The sequence below is a fragment of the Triplophysa rosa genome, linkage group LG10 (genome assembly GCF_024868665.1).
Source record: "Triplophysa rosa linkage group LG10, Trosa_1v2, whole genome shotgun sequence".
Classification (NCBI taxonomy): domain Eukaryota; kingdom Metazoa; phylum Chordata; class Actinopteri; order Cypriniformes; family Nemacheilidae; genus Triplophysa; species Triplophysa rosa.
In genome coordinates this window covers 17,883,589-17,900,004 of record NC_079899.1, presented here as the reverse complement: position 1 = coordinate 17,900,004, position 16,416 = coordinate 17,883,589, and the positions used below count along the sequence as shown (strand labels likewise).

The 16,416-nt window shown below is 38.2% G+C and overlaps 1 protein-coding gene and 2 long non-coding RNA genes across 3 annotated transcripts; 2 read left to right on the top strand and 1 right to left on the bottom strand.

Moving 5' to 3' along the window:
* The first annotated feature begins 87 nt into the window (after nt 1-87).
* Nucleotides 88-3,396, top strand: LOC130560805 (uncharacterized). Its single transcript, XR_008963747.1, has 3 exons — nt 88-199; nt 2,826-3,012; nt 3,137-3,396. It is a non-coding gene; the product is annotated as an uncharacterized LOC130560805 (long non-coding RNA).
* papss2a (3'-phosphoadenosine 5'-phosphosulfate synthase 2a) lies at nt 2,239-16,075 on the bottom strand. The gene is made up of 12 exons (XM_057344830.1): nt 15,696-16,075; nt 13,839-13,953; nt 12,816-13,051; nt 11,060-11,198; nt 10,833-10,951; nt 9,759-9,869; nt 9,292-9,403; nt 7,661-7,866; nt 4,206-4,341; nt 3,420-3,688; nt 3,061-3,290; nt 2,239-2,949 (listed from the first exon to the last, which is right to left on the bottom strand). Exons 1-12 carry the CDS (start codon nt 15,720-15,722, stop codon nt 2,808-2,810), a joined length of 1,842 nt encoding a protein of 613 aa, XP_057200813.1. The 5' UTR covers nt 15,723-16,075; the 3' UTR covers nt 2,239-2,807.
* On the top strand, nt 3,590-9,729 carry LOC130560806 (uncharacterized). The gene is made up of 3 exons (XR_008963748.1): nt 3,590-3,706; nt 4,248-4,351; nt 9,299-9,729. It is a non-coding gene; the product is annotated as an uncharacterized LOC130560806 (long non-coding RNA).
* Nucleotides 16,076-16,416: the final 341 nt, after the last annotated feature.

Here is a 16,416-nt window from a genome sequence, read left to right as displayed (position 1 = left end):
TCAAACGGCCGCTGTGTTAAAGCGATCATTCACGCTGAAGGGCGGAAGGATATGAATGTGAGAATGTACGCGGTACTTCTCCCTGTCAGAGCGGTCACGTGCGCGCACGGTGTCGGTACATTGTTTCGTTCATTGCAGAGCGGCGGTCTCCCCCCACCCCGGCACCCCTTGTAGAGCCAAGGACTAATTCACAGAACAGGTAACCTATATTTCAGTGCGTCAGGGTTAGCATTTAACAAATAAAACTACGGATTTCCCCCCACTAAACAACATTTTCTGCAGTTTTGGAAAGTACGAATGTTCAAGTCATGTATTTTAATGTTTCAGTGTATTCTGATTACATCATTCTTTTGATGATCTTACCACGAGTTATATTTTAGACCAGAACTGCGTAGTTTAATTAGTCATTGAGAAATCACCCAGATTGGCCTGACCTACACATTTATAAGAACTCTATTCATATACCTATGTATTTATGGTAAAATAATTAGCAATAATAGAGATTTTATGGGAAAGGCCATAAGACCTTATAATAGCATTGCGCCACCTGTTGTATACAGTATGAACACTACACCGTCATCTTTAAAATTAAAAGCAATGAAGTACTAATTGTTATTTATGTATTATGTAATAGGCTTAGTAAACAATGCATCTGGAAAAATAAAAGGAATACGCAATGCCAAACCTCTGTATAGTATGGCAAGCCGAATTAGCTTTTAATCATTCTCAGGATATGGATTTTTGATATCAACAATTCAATTTTTACTAGTAAAAATTATAATTCTTGATATCAAGAATAGAATTTCTACTAGTAACAATTGTTATTTTTGATATCAGTAATTACATTTTCATTAGTAAAAATATGAATTACAATGAAGTCATCACTCGCAGAAATGTGTATTCTTGATATCAAAAATTTAATTTCAACTAGTAACAAACAAACAAAATTATGTTTTTTACTAGTAAGAATTGCACTTCTGATATCTGAAATAAGATTTTTAACATGTAAGAAATTAATTATTGATATCTGAAATTGAATTTGAATGGCAGCCTATTGTGATATTTAACTAGTAAAAATGCAATTACAGATATCAAGAATGACGTTTTTTACTAGTTGAAATTCAATTTTTGATATCATGAATGTACATTTCTGCGAGTGATGACGTCATTGTTGATATCAAGAATTCACATATTTACTAGTGAAAATGTAATTACTGATATCAAAAACAGCAGTTGTTACTAGTAAAAATTGAATTGTTGATATTAAGAATTATAAATTTTACTAGTAAAATTTAATTGTTTATATCAAAAATTCATATCCTGAGAATGATTAAAAGCTAATTCGGCTTGCCATATGTATAGTGCTATATGTGACATCAAACCCAAAGGTTAGTTTAAATTCACTGGATCTAGGGGAAAAGGTGAGTGTGTTCTGTTCGGTCTTCCTTCAGCGGCTTCTATTATAGATTTTCGTTCCCTGGGAAAATCCACGCACATCTTGTACATACTCACTGTACCCTGTTTCAGGAGTCTTCGAAAGCACCACGACTGCAGTTAGCAGATTTAAATAGGGTTCCTGGAACATATTGGATCTGATGCTCTCATCCGCACTAAGTCTAATTGGAAATCCTTTAAATCCATTTGGGAATGCCTCTTATTGGGGGACACTCACAGTTTTGATACTTAATAAGCGGATCCATCATCTTATAGAGTTACTCACGCATTTTGGCGACCAATGTTCTAGGGCACATTACGCATGCGCCTTGGCCATGACCTTGTACAAGTGTATTATGCTCCTTGTCTCGCACGAAGATGGAAAATTCCACTACAGTGAATTTTCACAGTTACTTACCACAACCATTAGCTGAAGTTATATTTGCATAATCAGCTATTTGCCGGATGGTGCCATCTGGTTTCTGACGTATGTGCTGGTGACCACCGGATGGCGGTAGTGTCACTATAGCTTGCTTTGAACTCAGGTTACCCCATCAATGTAACTTTTGTCCTTGTTTCAGAGTACAAAAAGCAAGCTGTACATACACTCACATACTGTGAGATGCATTTAAAATGCAGCCATGTGGTCATGATTGTGTAACTAAAGTACAAAGATTTAATTAAAAAGACAAAAATTACACTATACTGCATTATCAGTCAAATAAAGCAATTTTAATAACTGATGTCATTGTATTAACACAATACATTTAAAACAATAAATATAGTGTAATTTCCCCAATATAATCCAACCCCTTTTGGGGAAAAAAATCTTAAAAACATTTTATGCAAATGTATTTCTTCTGGATACATACAATACAGTGAAATTCTTCCTGTATCTAGCTATATTTTAAACTGTAAGAACACTTCTCTGATATAAAGAGTTCATTTAGATTCCAACTCATTCCCATGTATCCAAAGCATACAAGGCACATTTCTAATAATTTAATCTCTTTGGGATAGGCAATCACTTGGTCCGGTTTAAGGCACTTTAGTTACAATTTCACAGTTGAGAAATATCTACCTACATTTACCTACCTGTAATGAAAGAGTTATTCACAGGAAATCACAACCACTTTTGCTACCTTATGGCCAGGCATAATGTGTAGCTGTACCCTGATAATTCCCATGATCTGACCTTCTAGTCCAAAGGTAATTTTAAGTGAACATTCATTATTCAATGTCTTAAACTGTTTCACCGTACGGAGGTATTCTCAGTGTAGACCACATATTACTTCAAAACTGTGATCTTCTGAGGTTTTCAGTGTGTTGGAATATATTGTAATGGTGCTCCTGATGGGTTGGGTTATTTGTCATCACTGCTGTTTCTGCAGGGAATTGTAATAATCAGTCAGGACCTTCCAGGCTTTTGGAGCCATGAAGCCATCAGGAGGATTCTCTCCACTTCGAGCCAGCTTGCGCATCTTGGTCCCGGAAATAAACTCAAAGTCAGCATGCCTGAGAATCAGATGTATAATACAGTGTATGAAGTTCAGCTCCAACTGTATCTACTAGTTACTGGTATCATCCAATTATTCAGAATTTCATCCAGACAATAAAAAGTCTCACCTGTCTTTGTCATAGAAGTCCATTCCCCTCTTGGTCTTATTGTAAGCGGCCACTCTAAACGGGATGATTTCCACAGATGTCAGTCCAGGGGCCATGGACAAAACTTTACCCCCATGAGATGGATCATACAAGTCCTGCCCTGACTCCGGATGTGGCATTCCAGCAGGATCACGACCCACGATGTAGAAGTTAGAACCGGCTACCATCCTTGCACGACAATGCCACTGGACCTAACAGAAATGCAATACAGATTGTTGGATAGTTGTGATGGTGGCACAGATGTGGAATGGTTATAAGATGAGCTCATTTTCTAGGAGCATAAAGTAACTTAATACTATTACGTATCACATTCTGCTTACTTCAGTAGGTCCGGCATACATCATGGGTGAGGGAAAGATGGCCACTATGGTGGAGTCTGGGTCTAGAATGCCCTCCTCTAACACGGCTGCGTGCTGTTTCATCCTCCAGTCCAGAGGCACATCATCATCTTTGGTCCAGCCACCCAAAGGATGCAAAAGCAACACAGGCCTTTGATAGCCACGTTCCTCTAATCGGCGACGTGTGTCCGTCATCAGCAGAGCATGGCCATTGTGGACTGGGTTTCTCAGCTGAAAGGCGAACACGGCGTCTGGAGAATAGTGGGATGGTAACCATTTTGGATTGGTTATGTAATTTTTTATTTAAGATTAATGTTTTGATCACTTTTTAAAGGGACAGTTCACCCAAAAATGAAAATTCTGTCATCATTCACTCACCCTCAGATTGTTCCAAACCTGTATAGATTTCTTTGTTCTGCTACACAAAGGAAGATATTTGGAAGAATAGGTTGTAACCAAACAGATCTTATCCCCCATTGACTCCCATGGTATTTATTTTCCCTATTATGGTAGTGAATGGGGGATGAGATCTGTTTGGTTACTGACATTCTTCCAAATATCTTGTTTTGTGTTTAGCAGAACAAAGACATTTATACAGATTTGGAACAATCTGAGGATGAGTAAATGATGACAGAATTTTCATTTTCAGGTGAACTGTCTTTTAAGAACATTTACCAACAAGTCATGAAATCAGTAGCAAAAGTCACACCCTGTGTTTTTGATTTACCATCTGGTATTCCCAGCTGTCATCTTCTATATGTGTTTTACCTGCTTTCATGTCTTTAAATCTCTGCTTTATTTCCCGTGGAGTGAGGCGGTATTGATCCAGCCCATCGTCCCATCTGATTCCCTCAAACACCTCCAGCTGACCCCCTACCAACCAATCGCCGCTTTCCATTACCATCTGGTAACAGGTAGGAGGAATAAGAGTGTTGTATGTAAAACACATTTTATGTGATTAGAACAATATCCATCCAATTAGCAATATGGAGAACAGTTTGTTGAATGTTAGTAGTGAGCATGCTGCACAAAAACGATGTTGTGTAAACAAGACATTACGGAACATGGACCTGCATATTGGTGTATGTCAATAGAAAACACAGGTGTGCCAATAAAATTGATCAGATCCCCTACTATATTGCTTTTATGGTAAATAACAGGCTCTGATTTAGAGTTGTCCTTATTGGGAAATTTGATCAGGAAGCATTATATTGAGAAAAAGTAAAATATTTTCTGAAACAAATGTCTTATTCAACTATAGCCTATATGAAATTCTTAATTCTTAAAGTGATAGATCACCCAAAAATGAAAATTCTGTCATCATTTACTCATCCTTTTGTCATTACAAACCTTTATGACTTTCTTCCGCAGAACACAAAGAAGATATTTTGAAGATAGTTGGTAACCGAACAGCACTGGCCCCCATTCACTTCTATTGTATGGACACAGAACCAATGCAAGTGAATGGGTGCCAGTTAACAACATTCTTCAAAATATCTTCTTTTGTGTTTTGCGGAAGAAAGAAAGTCATACAGCAGGGCTATTCAATTAGTTTGTCATGGGGGCCAGTTCATGAAAAGCATCCCAAATGAGGGGCCGGAGAGATACAGTATGGCTTGCAATATGAGGGATGACACTACAACAATAAGAAATCCGTTTTATTTTTTCCCAAATTCCGTTTTTTCTGTTTTAATTTTTCTGGATTCTGTGTTTAGTAATATATTTGCCCACATGAAAAAATACTTCCGTATACTACAGTATTCACTTATAAACTATATTTAAAAACCTGCAGTAGATATTTTGAACCATACAGGGGGAAAAAAATGTTTTTAAGTCTTCTAAGTAAGTAGTATTTTTTATAATAAGTTCTAATTTTTTATAATTTTATTAGCACATTTACTTTAGTTTACCCAAGTAAATAATATGTGACCCTGGATCACAAAACCAGTCTTAAGTAGCACGGGAACATTTTTAGTAAAAGACAAAAATACATTGTGTGGGTCAAAATGATCGATTTTTCTTTTATGCCAAAAATCATTAGGATATTAAGTAAAGATCATGTTCCATTAAGATATTTTGTAAATTTCCTACCTTAAATATATAAAAACTTTATTTTTGTGAGTGGATGGTCTGCCACAGTGCCCCTGATTAACAACTTCAAAGGCGATTTTCTCAATATTTAGATTTTTTTGCACTCGCAGATTCCTGAGTTTTAAACGGTTGTATCTCAGCCAGATATTGTCCTATTTTAACAACTCATATATCTATAGAAAGTTTATTTATTCAGCTTTCAGATTATGTAAAAATCTCAATTTCGAAAAATTGACCCATAAAACTGGTTTTGTTGTCCAGGGTCACATATACTCAATGGTTGAATTATAAAAAAATCAAGAGGGATGGTGTGGTAAAATTTGGGTGTGTTATAACTTGTTCAAGTTAACCAGACTTTTATTTTGACGGGTTGCCGCAAAGGATGTTTGACAGTTGCTTTTCTCACATGAAACAGAAACAGTTCATGTCCACGCGTTCTCTGAAAGCTCCACGAGCACATGCAAAACAATTGCAGATTACGTATTTAAACACCATCTGAATATTTCTAAAGTTATTCATGCACAATTTTAAATTTGTTAGCTGTTCGGTGCTACTTTCTGGTTAAGAAATAATACATTTGCCATATTCTGTGCCATTCTGTGTTATACAGCTAAATCTGTTTTACGCCTGGATTCCGCGATTCAATCATAGGGCTCTAAATACGGGAGCCCGTATGTTGTATTTAAAAAAAATTCCTGTATGTTGTATTTTTACATTTTTGCCCCATAAGGGGTCGATCAGACAGAATGCAATTTTTGCTGTTAGATGTGCCTCTTTTGAATTGTTTTCAGTTGGCAGGGAGCATTTTGCGAGCTGCTTATGTGCGCGTGGAGCCTCGCGTTTTTGGTGGAGTGCCTGAAGTTGAAAAAAAACTCAACTCTTGAGCAGAAAAGCGCTTAACGTCATGCGCCTTTTTTCCCCATTGTCCAATCGAATGAACGGAGAGGTGGACCTTCCGATGTGGTTACGGAACTTTACAGTTGCTTGAAACGTCCAGCGACTGCATTGATGAAGGCGAAACTTGTGTTGGCTGACGCGGGTTAACTGAGCAAGGTCAGAGCAAGTGCCCTCTGCTTGTACCTTTTTAAAGTTTCTGATAATATGACAGTTAACAGCAACTACAGCGCTCGCGCTATAATCCTTGACTGACAGGACAGCTGTTTCGGTGGTTACCCAGCAACATAAAAAACCGCTGTGCGCTGCTCCGAGTCAACCAAAAGAGCAGTGCGTCACGCCTTGCGTTTTCGAACATGAAAAGCGCGTTCTATGTTATCGCCTGCTAAGACAAGTTTTTTTTCCTACATTTAAACATGCTGGTGTTGTATTTAAACTGCATTGGTGCATTGTAAGGCAGCGATCACATAGAACACGCTTTTCATGTTCGAAAACGCGAGGCGCGCCGCGCTGCTCTTTTGGTAAAAAGCAAAATGCTCCCTGCCAACTGAAGACAATTCAAAAGAGGCGCGTCTAACAGCAAAACACACGTTCTGTCTGATCGATCCCTAACACCGTGTCTACACCAGACGCGACCAACGTGACACGACAAAAGACATTAGAAACGCATTAGAACCCATTATAATTTAATATTTTGTCCACACTGGACGCGTTGCGCCTATTGCGTCCGGTGCAGATGTCCAAGCAGGCTTTTCTACATTGAAACTGCATAACAAAAAAAGGGAAAGTCACTGAAACAACATTAACCTACACAGGCGCTGTTCTCCGACGCGCTATTCTCCACCCTTGCCTCTGTACTTTTGAAATGGTGGTCCTATTCGTGCTAGCATAATGTCAGAAATGAAACTAATAAAAGTTCTCATCCGTCATCGTTCTGTTCACCGCGTCTCACAGGAGGAGAGACTGCTTGCGAGTCACGCCACTCACCTAACGCCACATGACTCCTGCTCTGTGCTGCTGCAGCTTGTGCTGAATGGAACAGACGCGCATCAATTCATAACTGTAGTGTCCGTTCCCTGAACTAAATTTATTCTAGAGATTCTTTTTCATACTATGCTACTTGAAGGGCCAGAACAATCGACATTGAGGGCCGGGTTCACTTTAAAGTCTTCATACTGTTTTGGTGGTTTGTTGCACATCTGTTATCATGGCATTGGTTGAAAAGTATTTACGAATACCTTTATGTAAGGGTGCTTGGGGCAGGTTGTTCCCCATTGGTGAGCACATCGTTCTTCCTTTCGATGTGGAAAGAACTCTGGGTTTCGTAATATGGCGACAGGTTTTCCTTGGTACTCCAGAGCCACAGCCACACTGCCATTTAAATGTTCTTTAATCTTCGTCGCAACAGGAAGAACAATGGGTATCGAGAGGTTGATGGTACCACCTGCGTTTAGGGGGCCACAACAAATTTAGTGTCTAAATCAATTGGCACTTTTCCACTGCATGGTACCGTCAGTTTTAATACGACTCGGCTCGGTACAGCTCACTTCACTTTGGCTCGGTTTGCTTTTCCACAGCAGTTAAGTACCGCTTCAAAGTGGTAGGGGACTATAAACTTATCGTCAGTTGCGCTGCCTCTACTGCCGTAGCATCATTGTGAACACGACATAAATACATGCACAACACAGGAGATATATGGAGCATATCGATGGTGGATGGCAGCAAAACAAAATACTGCTAAAAATATCAGAGAGTTTGGGAAATCTTACAGCAAAGAGCAGACAACAATCATTTGGTTTGCTCGACGGTGCACAAGGGTATGCATTAAGGGTCTCAATCTCTATATTACTGTCACGAAGCATATAACGAAATGCCAATATTAAGTATTAAAATGCATATTCATGTGTTGCAAATCCATTGACGCTGGTAATGATTCTCTCTGCCCAATCAGTGATCTGTGTGTAAACACGTCACATTTTGGTATCGGTACAGTACGCGTGGAACCTCAACTGAGGTGTTACTATAAAAAGTATCAGGTACTAGGTACTGTGCCCAGTGGAAAACCCCCCAAAAGTGAGCTGTACCGTGCCATACCGTGCAGTACTGTGCAGTGGAGAAGCGCCAATAGAGGCATATATACAGTATATATATACAGTATATATATATATATACTGTATATATAAGGCATATTATATAGGCATATATAATGTCATTCATTGTATAATTATTTAAACAAAACTGCCAGCTGCCATCTGCATTTTTTAGCACATTATATTTACTTAACTTGTATGCTTATACCTGCTGTTCAATACCTGGTAACAATGTGTATGTACACTCTGAGTGAAATTTGCTTGTAAGCCCATGTAAATATTTCACTATGACCAACCCTGTTTAACCAAACAACAAGAGTGGGTTTCACAAGAAAAACATTTCATTGCATCACTCCTTTTCATAAAATGCAGCTTCATCACTGGCACTTGCAGTTTGATGTATGAAACATTTTAGAATAACAATGCAGAGCTTGGCTCAGGTTTCTGCTTCTGGTATAAGTACCAACAATGGCATAAGAAAGACAAACTCTGATCTTATATCAAGTCTATTAACATGTTTAACTTAGCTTAACTGTTTGTGTTTGTTTTGAACCAAAATGCTAAATTGTGTTAATATACAGTATAATATATGAGGGAGAAGCTTGATGCACATTTATAGCATTATTGGAATTGTTCAGCTGAAAATAAAAATTCTGTCATCATTTACCCACTGTGTTAAACCAAATGAAATTGAAGAGCTTGAATCAAATATGGCGACAAGCAATAATGTCCAATCTTATTGGTGAACAGTTTCTTTAAATTCGTGTCTGTGTTTTTACCATCCAGGAGGTTGTTGAAGTGCAGAACCTGTAGGTATTCTCTCTCTGTCATGAAGCCTTTAAGAGGACTAGCCCACCCTTCAGCCAACACCTGCACCCACTGCAAGTCCAACTACACACAAGAAAATACAGAAAGCTGTGTTTATTAACCGAACAGCTATTATTGCATTCATTATACTCTATTAGAAAGGGTTATCAATGGCCAAATTCTAAGTTTATAATATCTCAAAATAATAATTGCGATGACATTAGCTTTTCAGGACAGTATTCGTATTCTTGGGAGTCTTTGGAATAAATTTGCATTGTAATTAGGAAAAACAGCAGCAGCACACTGTTCACAGTCTGATATTCCAGTTAGGTATCATCTTGGTCTAATTATTCTTTCATATTAATGAACATAATGTTAATGAACAAGATATTGAACTGGTTCCTGGCAGTGAGGACTACTCGAATACTGTGATGGTTACCTTGGTGATGTTGATAGCAGGAAGGGTGCTGGCCTCTGCCTGTGCCAGCTTGAGTCTGTTCTCAGGCACAAAGAGTTCATTAATCTCAACAACTCCACTGGGAACGATGTTCTGAAAGAGAGACATCATAAAGAGTGTTGGATGAAAAAGGGAAAAACATATGCATACACTACCTTTCAAATGTTTTGAAACGCTTGACTGAAATGTTTCTTATGATCTTAAAAATGGTTTAATCTGAAGTTGTATGTTAAAATGTTTCATTATATTTGAGGGAAACATATAATTGTGGCAACATATTCTTTTTTTTTTCATTAGAAAACTACAATTTTATTTAAAATATATATTTTGAACGGATGACTTGGACCAAATAATGAAGAAAAATGTGCCAATAAAAGTCTATAATAGATGAAGATCACTTCAGTACTATTTAAAAAGCTTCCTAGAGTAAGACCCCAAGAAGCTGGGAGATAAAATGCCAATAGTACGGTTTCGCAAATTCTAGGCAAAGGGTATGAAGATGCTACAATATAAATTTTATTTTTGGATGCTTTTACAACATACAACATATTTCAAATAGTTTCAATGGTGTTATTCTGTAGTTTTTGAGTTTATGGTTATGCTAAAATGTAGAAAGAAAGAAAAAAAATTGTAAATGTTAAATGAGTAGGAGTTTTAAATATGAATGATTATATATTGCATCTGCTTATATTTTTCAGTAGACAATTTGTCATCTTATAAGGCCATAAGAGTTAGCAGAAGTTGCAAACTGTGATTTTTATTCTTTGATATGAGTGATAAATGTGTTGTGATAAATATGAATATATGTACATACAGTATAACAATCAGAACACTAGCAATGTTAAGCTGAATCTAAATTATTTCTATTAAGCTTGTAATACGTACATAATATACAATACCACTCCCTACTACTGTTTTGCCCTTCAGTCAGAAATGTATCCATATTCAGGTATCTGACAAAGATTCCGACCTTGGACTTCTGACCGTGGGGTACTCAAAAGATAAAGGAACATGTGCAATCTGGATGTGGAAATAGCATGTGCAGGTTGTTCTTACCTGCTCCTTCAGCATGTCCACCACCTGCTGGATGCACTCATTCACCGTGAGCTCTTCCGTCTTCAGAATCAGTTCAGGGGCCTCTGGGCGCTCATACTGAGAATCTATACCTGTGAAGCCTGAATAAAGATTCAAGTATGAATGAAAAAACTGAATGAATGAGAGAGGAAGAAGTCTATTTTTTTCTTTTCCATTGAATAGTGTGCAGTTTAGACTGTGCAAATTACCTTTAATCTCTCCAGCTCTTGCTTTCTTGTAAAGCCCTTTAACGTCTCTGCTCTCACAGACTTCCAAAGGAGCATTCACAAACACCTCGAAAAAAGGCAAGCCTGCACTTTCAATGATGCGCCGGGCGTCTGCGCGGTCCTGGAGAAGCGTTATCCATTTTATTGGAACATTATAAAAAATATACTAAACATGCACTACACAGTATGTTTGAAGCAGTTAATAACTACAACATACTACACTTTGTTTAAATTTCTGAAAGCAAATAATTTTGAACCAGTTTTACTACAGTATATACACTGAACAAAATTATAAACGCAACAATTTTATTTTTGCCCCCATTTTTCATGAGCTGAACTCAAAGATCTAAGACTTTTTCTATGTACACAAAAGGCCTGTTTCTCTCAAATATTGTTCACAAATCTGTCTAAAGCCCTATTCGCAAGGAATTAGTATTATCTGGGGACCTCGTGTGATTTAGAAATTACCTCCCCACATCTGTATTTCATGTGGCGCATTCGCACGGGATAAGTGAAGCCTGTGATTTTACTCAAATTTACGGACTTACTTCCCGGATATGATGGCAAGGCTTTGCATATAGTTTGTATAGCCTATAGTTGTATGGTGTATAATGATATATGACCGTACCTGTCAGCATTTGAGACCCTCATGGAAACTCGTAACATTTGAGACCCGCGATCGCAAACCGGACAGATCACCGCGATCGCGGGTCTCAAATGTTACGAGTTTCCATGAGAAATAACAAAACGGGAGACTCCCGGCCAAAACGACAGTGTTGGCAGGTATGGATATGACCTGAAATAATATAAGAAACACTTCAACACAGTCTCCATCATTCGCAACCAGTGGATAAAACCTTGAAAAATGATATATGAGCCCACCAAATCACAGAGATGCCGATTCGCAAGGGTCTAATATTATCACAGGACCTCGGTGTTCATCAAAATATGGTAGGTAATTTGTGGGGGAATTTTTACTTTACAAATTACAGACATGGCCGATTCGCACAGGATTAAGATCACAGACAACCTCTGCAATTATTACAAATGACTAGATGTCCCCAGGTAATACTAATCCCGCGCGAATAGGGCTTAAATCTGTGTTAGTGAGCACTTCTCCTTTGCTGAGATAATCCATCCACTTCACAGGTGTGGCATATCAAGATGCTGATTAGACAGCATGATTATTGCACAGGTGTGCCTTAGGCTGGTATGATAATGCACGGCCCCATGTTGCAAGGATCTGTACACAATTCCTGGAAACTGAAAACATCCCAGTTCTTGCATGGCCAGCATACTCACCGGACATGTCACCCATTGAGCATGTTTGGGATGCTCTGGATCGACGTATACGACTGCGTGTTCCAGTTCCTGCCAATATCCAGCAACTTCGCACAGCCATTGAAGAGGAGTGGACCAACATTCCCTAGGCCACAATCTGATACTGACTGGTTTTCGGACCCCCCAATACAGTTTAATCAGCATCTTGATAAACCACACCTGTGAGGTGGATGGATTATCTCGGCAAAGGAGAAGTGCTCACTAACGCAGATTTAGACAGATTTGTGAACAATATTTGAGAGAAATAGGCCTTTGTGTACATAGAAAAGGTCTTGGATCTTTGAGTTCAGCTCATGAAAAATGGGGGCAAAAACAAAAGTGTTGCGTTTATAATTTTGTTCAGTGTACTATGTGCTAATAATCTTGTTTGCTTGTTAGTGGTGGTGTGGTCGCTCACTTTGGTAAACGGCGAGATGAAACTAGTGATGCAGACCAGCCCAGCATCTGCAAACAGTTTGGCCACCTCTGCAATACGCCGGACATTCTCCTCGCGATCCTCAGAACTGAAGCCCAGGTTCTTATTGAGGCCGTGACGGATGTTATCACCATCCAGAGAGTAGCAGGGAATACTGTGGGACACCAGATACTCCTCTAACGCAAAGCCCACCGTTGTTTTGCCAGCCCCCGACAAACCTACACACATGCACAGCAGACGTGGCAGTTTTATTCTTTTAAGCAACATAAGGTTGTTAATGGAAGTATATACTGTAGTAGTACAAAATGTTTGACTTGTTGGTTTGTGGGTGTATATCTGTATTAGTGATGTTTTGTTTCTTTTTCGGGCTGTTCAATGTATGCTATTGGATGTTATTACACGGCTCATTTGAATGCTTGATTCTGATTGGCCAGTCAAGACATTTCAAGGGTTATTATTTTCAAATATCAACCGCTCAAAACTAATAACACCCTGTAACCCGGATGCTGCAAATCATTTTGAGGGGGGCAGTTTAATATTACACAAAAATTAATTATAAATATGACTTTTAATAACATATATGACATTATATTTACAAATGATTAAACCAATTTGCCTGTTTGTGACGTTTGAACGTCGTTTCTTACTTTAAAACCAAAACTAAACGGCTTTTCCTCACGGAAGCTAGGTCTGCATTCGGTAAAAATGAGCTAATAAAATATTTCAAATTCACATTTTATGTCCAGTTTTTTTCTCATGTGGCAAGTAGCTGTGTAATAAGCGGGATAATGTACAAGCAGCCGGCTGTTATCGTGAAAAAAGCCCTGACAGTGTGATCAGGACCTGACACGAAGCGGATCGCTATTTCTGCGATAACAACCGGCTGCCTGTACATTATCCCTTACCATTTATCTACTGTACATTTACAGTTCAGGTGTTTTTTCCTGGTAAATTAAATAAATAAAGATAAAGAATGTGCTCATACACACTGTGTGTGTGCTTTACCTGTGAGCCAGACTGTGCATCCTCTGAAACCGCCTCTAGTTCCAACAACCTGCCCTCTCTTACTGCGACTGACATGATGGGCCTGATAGATCACATTAGTGGACCTCTGCAGATCCTACACACAACACATGCATACACATTAATGGCGTGCACAGGGTGATGATGTCATAAAGGGTGATGATGCCATAGCGAGTGATGATGTGATAAAATCATAAGTGATGATGTCATAGTTACTGCTACTGATGATGTAATAGTGAGTGATGATGTCATAGAGTAACATTAATTATGTCATAAGGGGTGATGATGTCTTGAGCTATGATGTTATAGTTGGGTGATGATGTCATAATGGGTGATTAAATCTAAATTAAGTTAAGTCAAAGTGAAATGCTTTAACGTTTAATCACTTCCATCTATATAATACAATGATGAAATTTACAACATAAATTTCTTAATTTTTTTCTCGTTACCTATTATACTGTATATATATATATATATAAAAATCACCTATTTAAAAATCTACGGTTTACCCCTTTCACTCTGGTCAATAAAAATTACCTGTTACTGTAGAACTGAAGACATTTAGAATCAGTGCATAAAAAGTGTGGATCAGTGTCTATGGGACCACGTTGATTGAGCCCACAAAGTGGTCAGTGTGTAGCAGTTGTAGCTGTGATGATGTGGCTAATTCACCCCTCTCTCCCTTATACAGTACACACACTCGTGTATTCCTCTAGCCTCAGTTCCCTGCAGACCCACTCAAGAAAAACTGAGGTGGAAAAATACTGGGTTTGTGCGGGACGAGCTGGAGGAAAACCAGCACTCATTTATAAACAGACCACTATATTCATTAAAAAGGAAGGCATGTGTATCAGTGTTAGACAGGACACACACCCTTACACAAGATCAAAATTTAAATGGTGACAGTTCCACATCAGAAGAAACTGGATTAATGATGTCATGCAGAAACATTAAGCAGTCAGATCTACACTCTAACACTGCCTTAAATTTATTTGTGGAGTGCTTAAAAAACAAACAGATTCATTCAGTACAAACCCCGCTGGTTTCCACTGAATTCCAATGACAGACCACCTCTCACACACAGTAATTTCAATGTTTTTTCTAGTCAGTGGCAGTTTTATGAATGAACACTATGTGAAATTAACCGGAATAAAGTGAAGCCTGACACAAAATTGCCTAGATAAACTCTGACCTCTAAACAGTATTCTTTTCAGGGAATGACTCTGGGTATTTTGATGCACAGATGCAGTGTTAAGAACTGTCAAGGTTGTTTTACCTTGGAGAAGGATGTTAACTTTATGGTTTGAAGTTTTACATAAAGTTAAACATTTATCTGGGTGTTGCTATGATATACTCTAAGTGCATGATAGTTTATCCCATGATTGGTGGGCCTCAATAACAACTGAACTCTGATCCATGACACAGATGAACTGACATGAACTCTAAAACAGAGTGCATGCATAAACTCACCTCACAACCTCAATTACACACAGATATACCCTCCAATTTTCCACCAAATTTGTACAGTTCTTGTCCACATTCTTTTGTATTGTCTTAGAATGTATTTATTCTATTATATTCCATAAAATAACTTTGAATTTTGATTATTTAAGTTAATTTGTCTAATTTAACATTCACTGTCACCAGCGCTCTTGCACAATATATCCCCCCCACCCAAAAGAGTGAATCCAGCCTGTATAACAGTAGCCTACCTCATGATAAAAGAGAAAAAAGAAACTTCAAAGTTTTTGATAACTTGCTGAGTTTTAAACATCCTGTTCAACAGTAAAGAAACTGTCCAAAAAACGCCAGAAAAGGAGATTTGTGCGTAAATCTCACCGGGTTTTGTGTTGTGTTTCCAGGCATCTTTCTCCGGTGGAGTGCGCTCGGCTCTGGAGGCGGGGCGAGCGGAGACTGCAGGTGAAGTTTTTGAAGGTGGTTGAAGTGAAGACGCGGAAATTCGCGTTTTTAAGAGCTTTCAGAGACACGTCGAATTCCCCCGGCCCTCGTCCCACCTCCAGGGAAGATCATCTGCATACGAGTGAATGGAGAGCAGTGTACCGGTATGGGAGGGATCAAGTGCTGGAGGCTCGAGGGCGTAAAAGTGGCCCTTGTTCCACATTCGTGTGTGAGATGAACTTTATTCTCGGTCACGATTTGTGTGGACGTCATGTTACAGTTAAATTTACAATAAACTTAAACTCTTAACGAAAATGTAAAGATAACTTTACAAAAAGGTTTGTTAAAATTAGTTGACTGCATTAGTTAACATGAACTTAAAACTTCTACAGCATTAATTAATCTTAGTTCGTGTTAATTTCATCATTTACTAATAAATATTTAAAAGATGAATAAGCTGAAAAACTTCGTAAATTAAATGTTAGCTAATGCATTGTTGAGTAATTAATGATACCTTAACGTAGACCAAGGTCTTATATAAAACTAACAAGAAGCACAAATTCAAAAAAAATATTCACCTACAATAGCCTACATTTAGACACATTATCTATAGTTGAAAAAACATTATCTAGTGCGCTTAAAATCTTAACATAATCAAGAT

Excerpts from the sequence above, each read along its gene's own strand:
- papss2a (XM_057344830.1), bottom strand. The coding sequence starts at position 15,722 with ATGCCTGGAAACACAACACAAAACCCG. Across the intron at positions 9,404-9,758 it reads CTGCTATCAACATCACCAAG|TTGGACTTGCAGTGGGTGCA; the intron begins GTAACCATCACA and ends TCTTGTGTGTAG. Across the intron at positions 4,342-7,660 it reads CCAAGCACCCTTACATAAAG|ATGGTAATGGAAAGCGGCGA; the intron begins GTATTCGTAAAT and ends ACCTGTTACCAG.